Raw genomic sequence first — 8,721 nt, 5'->3', positions numbered from 1 at the left:
CGTATAACATGTAATGTGTACAAGCATGATTTTTTAAATATTTTAAAAAACAACCTGACAATCCAACTCAAAAATAGTGTTGGGTTGAGTTGGATTGCAACTCTATTCGGATTGCACTCTTTCCTTCCTCCGATCGATGTGGGACCGCCACCAAATCAACGACCTCCTTCCTCCAATCGATGTGGGACTGCCACCAAATCGTCTCGAGATCAGCGTCTTGCTCTAATACCATTTGTAACGGCTCAGATCTACGTTACCAGATATTGTCCTATTTGGACTTTCCCTTTCAAGCCTTTAAAACACGTCGGTTAGGGGAAGGTTTTCACACCCTTATAAATGATGTTTTGTTTTCCTCCCCGACCAACGTGGTACATCCGATTACCACCTTTTAATTTGAACAAAAAAAAAAATTTATCGTAAAATATCCAAAAATATTTATACGTCGTATATTAAATAAAAGTATTTTTTTCGCACTGATGTTCCAACCAATTCAAGCATAACTCAGTAGACAAAATATTTATACGTCAACATGGAAGTGGTCATTTCAAGTATTTTTTTCGCACTGATGTTCCAACCAATTCAAGCATAACTCAGTAGACAAAATAAGTCGACTAATTTCAAGATTTTAAAAAAAAAAACTATATAGTTAGCAACTGTCCCGAGCACAAAATATTCGAAACTAGGTTCTGCTTGATATAGTCGTTACTTCCACCTATTAATTTATTTGGCCTGTTACCTAATTTTACAGAGCGTTGAAAGGTTTAAAAAAAAAAAAAAATCTAAAAACTCGAATTTGATCAATAATTTAAATAAAAAGCACATATTTCAAAAAACCAAATAATTATCGGACGGAGTTCGAATTATTGAACGTTTGATATTTTAAAAATTATAGCTGAAATTTAATTTTGTTATAAAAAAAATTCTAACCCGAACATAATTAAGTGGATAAAAATATTAATTAACGTCTAACAAATGAATAATTCGATTCCCGCTCACTAATAATTTGATTCCCGCTCACCGACTTTAAAAATAAATAAATTTTGATATTAAAAGAAAAAGAAAAAAATGAAGGCATCATAAGTCCCATCATATTTTTTAAAAGATAAGGATTAACATATAAAATAATTATAAAATAAATAAGAATTGTTACAAAATATGAAAAGGCCAAGGGACCAAATTGGGAATATAATTACAAGATGATCACAGCCACAAGTTTCACTTCCAAACACATTTTCATCCAACGGCTCAAAGTCATTGCTTCTTTCTTGAACGTCAAAAATATTTGCCATCAGACATATTGTTCGATGACGTCCCATAATGTCTTGTGCTGGTAAATTAACACGCATCTTTAATGGTAACACTGTGTAGTTGCTCTTTATGAGCAACAGGTACTGAAACGTTACATTTCCCTCGTTTATTATGTTCGATGACGTCTCATACGCCTTCTACTTGTAAATTAACACGCATCTTTAACGATCACACTTCGTAGTTGCTCTTTGTGAGTAACAGGTACTAAAACGTTACATTTCCCTCATTTATTATGTTCGATGACGTTTCATATACTTTCTTCTTGTAAATTAACACGCATCTTTAACGATCACACTGTGTAGTTGCTCTTTGGGAGTAACGGGTACTGGGACGTTACACTTCCCTCATTTATGCTTATATATATAATCTCGTTTAGTAATGTTCTAGTTTTCTATTTCTCATATAACGACCCATACTCAGGATTCGACATCTAGATTCGACACTTGATGATTCTGACATTTTCTTACATCATCTACGACATGGTCACGTTACATACTTATCACTTCTAAAAGTGAAGATTATCTCTGGACTCGATACCTAATGACCCCGACATTTTCTTACATTCTCTGTGACATGGTCACCTTAATTGCTCGTTACTTCTAAAGAGTGAAAACTATTCTCACAGACCAATAGGAATTATTCCAACATGTTTTGTCCTCGGTCACGTGCATTCTAGGAAAATTCTCAAGAGGCCACCCAACATAAAATTGTTACAAAGTAAAATATGCTTAATTATGAAGTTCACATGTTGAACGACCGAAAAAGAAGGTGTCATTGTTGGCATAGATAATAACTTTAATTTCTTATAAACCTACCTAATAAATCATATTTTTTTAAACTAATAAAATAATTTTAAAATGTGGGACTTAAAATTATTTTATAAAAAAATATTTAATCTATTTTAACATTTATAAATATATAAATATAAAAATTAAGGTTTAAATTCTCGTACCCACTTATCGTACTAAAAAACTTAAAAAGTTTTAAACAATAAAAAATTAAATTGAAATAATATCTCGATATTATTAACTAAAATATTTTGATAATATAATGCATCTTTTAATATAATGAACTTTCGAAAGCATTAAAAGCTATGATTTCGGGAGTACAATGGTTGGGTTGTGATATAGAAACCCTAGCTAGTTGAAACTATAAGAATGTTCGTAAACGCTTTGGATATGCAAACCCCTAATTCACAAATGCTAAACTCTGAAATCAAGTTGATTTTATTCCCACGATCGTAACCCTGAGAATTTGATCTAACAACCTTATCGAAGAACAAGATCTATAGATCTAAATATCTAAGCACTCCAAAACGTTAAGAAATTACTCTAGTAAAAAGTAAGACTCAGATTACTTCGTTTATCGAATATCTCAAGATAAAAACACTTTTTGAGATTCGAATCACTCAGATATTGATCATGTCAAGTTTGAATGATAATAAACATGCCACCTAAACTACCGTTAAAAACTTAGTTATTGGCTAAAAGAAAACACAAATGCACTTTTTATTACATTTTCGAAACTACTCCAAAAATTATATATATATATATATATATATACGGCACCAGACATTTCAAAGTTATAACTTTCATATTTTATGACCATAATTAGTCACTATGTAAATATAATCGTAAATTAAATAAAAAAATTTAAAATATATTACTGAAGCATCGTAACTCTATCCAAAATTGCAACAGAGAATAAATGAAATCCATATTTTCGGGAAGTTTATATTACATGATTGAGAGGACTTGAAGGATTCAAATAGGTGACAAAAGTCCTGTATTTTCAGGTTGGGCCCGGTTCGGAGTCGAGTTGTTCATATATTTTTTAATAATTTAAGAATGTCACACTACATCACACCCGGTTCAGAGTCGGGTTGTTCATATATTTTTTAATAATTTAAGAAAGTCATACTCGTTCACAATAATAAAATCATAAAACTAAAATATCAAACATTCACATATCAAACATCTGTTACAAACGTTAGATAATTTGAATGTTCATAATGAGTTGAGTGATAATAATATTTTCATTATCCATTGACCATTGCCAGCAACGAGGCCGCATCCAATTCGAGCACAGAAATCGAAAAAGCGAAGAATTTAGTGGGTTCGTGCGTGCATCTCATAAATTTTTCTCTCCGATTATCATTCCCTGATAAGGAAAATACGTGTGTAACAATTCAGGAAAGTTGAAGAAAAAATCATTTAACTCTTCATTTTCTTCCTTCCACTTGTCGTTTCAGATCCAATCTATTCATCTCCTCGCTGCCACAGGTGCGTATTTCTAATCGATTTCTTATTTTTTCATGGATGTTTCTTTATTCAAGAATCTCAGTTCTCCTACTGTAGTGATGCGAAACAATCGGTCCTCAATGTTTATGTTTATGGATTTATCGATCCTTGATGTTTCTCGAGGAATCGGGAAATCGAGAGAGACGATTGCGAGTATCTCTGGCTTGATTCTGTTGCGTTTTGTATGAGAATCGTATATAATGATCAATGATGTACGGATGTTTATTGAAATCGACTTTTGTGTGAATTAGTTTTACTCTGGATTCTACGGCTAATAGTGAAAATTTGATTGTGATGATGATAGATCAGACCTTGAGGTTGGTTTTTGAAAGCGTTGTGGATGGGGATTCAAACGATGGGTTCACAATTGAACGGCCAACAGTCCCATTTGCAACCTGCCTCGTTGATGAGACAAAATTCATGGTATGGTCGAACTCTTGATGAGGTTAAAAACCAGTTAGGTGAATTGGGGAAGCCAGTAGGGAGCATGAACCTTGATGAGTTTCTTCATAACATCTGGGCAGCTGAAGACAACCAATCCATGGAAATGGAGAGTGAAAGTTCCTCTTCGGCGTATTCTCTGCAGCGTCAAGCCAGTTTCACACTGGCTAGAGCGTTGAGTGGGAAGACTGTTGATGATGTGTGGAGGGAGATTCAACAAGGGAAGAAGAAGAAGAAGAATTGTGAAGATTTGAAAACTCAGAGTAGCGTGACTACACTTGGTGATATCACTTTAGAGGATTTCTTGATACAAGCAGGGCTTTATGCTGAGGCTTCTCCAAGTCCCATTATGAGCTTGGATGCCATTGATTCTATGGATGAGCAGACTTTTTCACAGAAAATCAGCTTGTTGTCGTCGTTCCCTTCGCTTGGCACACTGTCAGATACAACACCAAAACGGGGAAGGGATCCCTCAGACACATTTGAGGAGACTATGGACCGGAGGCTAAAGAGGAAAATCAAGAACAGGGAGTCTGCTGCTCGATCTCGAGCAAGAAAACAGGTCAGTATTTGGGAAGCTTTTCCTGTTAAAGGACTATTTATTTCTTATATTTAAGCACTATAGCTGATACTTTGATTCAAATGTAGGCGTACCATAATGAATTGGTGAATAAGGTCTCACGCCTTGAAGAGGAGAATTTGAAGCTCAAGAAAGAGAAGGTGATTGATTTTGTTGCATGTGAATTATTGTGTGATCATGCACCCATATGCCTGCTTGGTTTATTGAATTTTAAGTTTCAATGACAATTCTATGATTGGGGTTTTAATTTTCAATAGGATGGGAACAAAAGAGGCATTCATTAATGAAATAATCCACATTCTTAAGGAATAATTATTAGTTTATCACTAGGTCAAAAGGAAAAAGGGCACAAGGAAAAAAGATTTGCTAAATTTTGGTGCCTATGAGTCGGCCAATAAATTAGTACTCACCTATTTAGCTTATGTTTACAAATTAGAAACGAGAATGGGAGGATAAAAATACTTTTCCTTCCTTCTCACAATTCTTGAAAGGTCCCACTCTGTAACAACCAAAGCCCTTTCGCTAACAGATATTATCTGGTTTTGGCTTGTTACGTATCGTCGCCAACTTCGAAGTTTTAAAATGCGTCTGTTAGGGAGAGGTTTCCACACCCTTATAAAGAATGTTTCGTCCTCCTCTCCAACCGATGTAGGATCTCACAATCCACCCCCTTTGGGGGGCCAGCGTCCTCGCTGGCACACCGCCCAATGCCTGGCTCTGATACCATTTGTAACAGCCAAGCCCACCGCTAACAAATGCTGTCCGTATTGACCCGTTACGTATCGTCGTCAGCCTTACGGTTTTAAAACGCGTCTATTAGGGAGAGGTTTTCACACCCTCATAAATAATGTTTTGTTCCCTTCTCCAACCGACGTGAGGTCTCACATAAACCATTTCGTTTGTCACCTATTTTGATAAAGACAGAACTGAGGATCTTTGGGATAATACTGATGTTTGTTGGAACTTGGGCTGAGGAGGTATCTTAATGCGATGGAAATTGAAGAATGGCTCTCTTTAAGCACTCATATTGATGTCTTATTGATAAGGGCGATGGCAGATTTTGGAATGTAGATTTCCTGGGAACTCTCTATTTCTTCTTTGCTTAAGCATTTGACTAGAAAATGCAAGGTTTTGTCAAGTCATCTCCACTTTTATTTGTGATTTCTCTTTGACCTCTTCTCCTTAGAGGCTGTAAAGAATGATAAAAGAATTTTAATTCGGACATCTCTCACTCTTGCTATATTTGGGATATCTGTCGTGAAGCTTTTAAGCTCAATAGGGTGGAGAATTTTATGGCTCTGGTTTCTCTCATGAGAAAAAATAACTGAGATAGTTGCTGCAGTTATTTGGTCTGTAAAAGTAACTTGAGATTCCCCATTAACACGGGAATAGGAGACAACTTCCTTTCCTTAGATATCATGGAAGGACTAGGCAGTGGTAATAGTAGGAAGAGAAATGAGGCACTTTTAATGGCTGAGGAGATCCCCCATTAACACGGGAGTTGTTGAACTAGACAATAGTTAACATGCCCACATGTATTCTTTTATGTCTCAATGAAATTGGTTTCTCGTAAAAGAAAAGAAAAAAAAGAAGGAACAAGAAAATAGTTAGCATTTATGGGAGTGATAAGGGGCACAAATCAAACTTAAGCATATAGGGAGAGTTTTACCATCAGAATTGGATGGCACAAAAAATTTATTCTGCCATCCTTGCATGTACGGGGAGTACGCAGCTGAACGTGATAGCTGCCCCTACTATATGGACCGCCCAAAACCTGGAGCTAACATTTTAATTAGAAATCTACATTGGATCGCGGCGAGACGAAAAAGGTAGACTGAAGCTCTGGATCACAAAATGTAAGACAACAAGCTCCAGACCAGATGGATGATCACCCTTCTCAAATTTTCCAATTCTGTAAGTGGTAAAGTACCAAAGAACTATCACTATGATTAGTAGGGTGAAAATACCAAATCCTGGAATATAATGGCATGGAGCTAGGCTGATAACTGAGTCTTGAGTGGAGAGAATTCAGTGAACTTTTGCAGATCTTAGGGAGAATACAAGTGGGAAGGTGAAGATAAGAATATCTGGAAGTTACTACAATTTAGAATTTTCGGGTAAGGCCCCTGTTCACCATTTTGAGAGCTGCTAAAGTTGCCCTATAGGGTGAGGGTGATCTATCAAAGATAAAATCAGAAGTGTTCAAAGAAGATAGAAGTTTGTTAGAAACTATGTCCTGAGTGAGTAAATATGGTCGAAGGGATTCTGAGCAACGGATACTTTAGACTATTGCTGTAATGGCAATCCTATAAGAATGGAATATTTACTGATGAAATAATATTCTCTCTCTCATTTGCTTGTCAGCTGATACAAAATTGGCCACCATTATTCTGATTGGCTTAGTATACTCCTAAGGTTGTTAAAGACAAGAACTTAATAAAATCATAATTCATAGTGTATAGATATGAGATTCAATCAACCTCAGAGAGGAAAACTAAGGATTCCTGCATAATTAGGTAGCCGGAATCGTGGCCTCAGGACCGACACCCGAAGCTCCTCGAGTGGGGACCTTCTTCTTTGGATACAACCCCAGAGGTTCTGTGAGTCCAAAGACGCCTAAGGCAAGCCCAAAAGAAGATTTTCCTCTTCCTACATCAATGTTCTGGTGGATAACACTTTTTTAAAGTTTCGAAACGAAATAGATGAAGCGTACTCGAAGAAAACATTAGTCACATGTCTTATGTATGAACTGCAGCAATTCAATATCGAAGTGCAAAGAGGATCTATTCTTAGTTTTCAGCTCACCTCATTCAGTGTTTAGTTTTTGACTCTCGGTTTGATTATGCTTGATATTCAATGTCCGCTTTGATCAAATGCAAGTATATTTCGTCTTCTTCATTGATGAACTAGATGCAGATTTGTTGTTTTACCACTATGTATATATAGTTTTGATTTGTGTTTCAAATGATTCTTGTGCCTGGTTTTCTCTCTCGCCATCTCAGTGAACTAAAACAATGTTATGTTCTTTCAACAACTGACCCTTTTTTCGTCTAACCAAGTAGGAATTCGAGAACACGATGCAAAGCAAACCAATCTCGGAACCGAAGTATCAGCTGCGAAGAACTAGTTCAGCCTCCTTCTAAGCTGCATCTTTGGTAGAAAAGGTATTGGTATGGTGGGTATGTAGGGAGAATGTTGCAGTAAGGTATACTACAGAGAGTCAGCTGCATGTTTATGGCTCCAACGCTGAATATAGTTTGGTTTTACATGTACATTATTTATTGATCCATATCTAATTTTCAGCTATAGAGAGCAGCAAAAGTTCAATGCTCATAATCCTGCTTCTGTTTCTGTTTCTGTTTCTGTTTCTTTGGCACGAATGCCAAGCAATTCCCATCTGAAACTACACTTTTTTTTTTTTTTTAAGGTTATTTGGTAGTTCTCTCTTTTAAATGGCTAATAAAGAAAGAAAAAGGAAAGAAAGGTATGCTTTCAAACCGAGCAGCTCTAGAAGTTCAACTTGTTGAGACATACATTTTCGATTAAGAGGTAAGAAATTTGAATCTCTCCACTAGTTGAACTAAGAATTGCAAAAGACGACCTAGCGTGGAGGAATATTTCAATAAAATTTTTGTTGAAAATATTTAAATTAATAAACAAACATTTTACTTGTTATAATCTTAATCTTCTCATTATTATTTTAGTTCTTACTTTGTTAATTACTTTGTGAATGTATCTTGTATTCTTGCACTAGAATGGAAATGTGAACTAATTTCTTGTCTTGATATAATTAGATTTCATTAATTTATTGTCTTGATATAATTAGATTCATTTTCTCACGTTCATGTAATTGGTACCTAATCAATTGGAGAGGGAACGAAACATTCTTTATAATGGTGTGAAAATCTCTCCCTAGTTGACTCGTTTTAAAAACCTTGACTAGTTGACACGTTTTAAAAACCTTAACTAGTTTACACGTTTTAGGGGAGCCCAAAATGGAGAGCCCAAATAGGTCAATATCTGCTAGCAACAAGCAACAATGGGCAGCCCAAAATGGAGAGCCCAAAATAGAATGAATGCCTGCAAGGACGA

The 8,721-nt window shown here is 35.6% G+C and overlaps 1 protein-coding gene across 2 annotated transcripts; it reads left to right on the top strand.

Annotated features, from left to right (window-relative positions):
• Positions 1-3,362: 3,362 nt before the first annotated feature.
• LOC111780514 (ABSCISIC ACID-INSENSITIVE 5-like protein 2) lies at positions 3,363-7,965 on the top strand. Of its 2 annotated transcripts, none has more exons than XM_023660938.2 (4): positions 3,363-3,590; positions 3,918-4,611; positions 4,698-4,769; positions 7,692-7,965. In XM_023660938.2, exons 2-4 carry the CDS (start codon positions 3,949-3,951, stop codon positions 7,770-7,772), a joined length of 816 nt encoding a protein of 271 aa, XP_023516706.2. In that variant the 5' UTR covers positions 3,363-3,590; positions 3,918-3,948; the 3' UTR covers positions 7,773-7,965. The 2 variants fall into 2 exon arrangements, with proteins under 2 accessions (XP_023516706.2, XP_023516707.2); XM_023660939.2 differs by having other exon boundaries at positions 3,913-4,611.
• Positions 7,966-8,721: the final 756 nt, after the last annotated feature.

Source organism: Cucurbita pepo, chromosome 18 (genome assembly GCF_057944985.1).
Source record: "Cucurbita pepo subsp. pepo isolate OVF chromosome 18, ASM5794498v1, whole genome shotgun sequence".
NCBI classification, from domain to species: domain Eukaryota; kingdom Viridiplantae; phylum Streptophyta; class Magnoliopsida; order Cucurbitales; family Cucurbitaceae; genus Cucurbita; species Cucurbita pepo.
This window is presented reverse-complemented; position numbering and strand designations above follow the sequence as displayed.

What these genes read in the sequence shown, in the direction of transcription:
- LOC111780514 (XM_023660938.2), top strand. Translation starts at nt 3,949, where the DNA reads ATGGGGATTCAAACGATGGGTTCACAATTGAACGGCCAACAGTCCCAT. An exon ending in GATCTCGAGCAAGAAAACAG is followed by an intron (nt 4,612 to 4,697) that starts GTCAGTATTTGG and finishes ATTCAAATGTAG; the next exon opens with GCGTACCATAATGAATTGGT. An exon ending in TGAAGCTCAAGAAAGAGAAG is followed by an intron (nt 4,770 to 7,691) that starts GTGATTGATTTT and finishes CTAACCAAGTAG; the next exon opens with GAATTCGAGAACACGATGCA.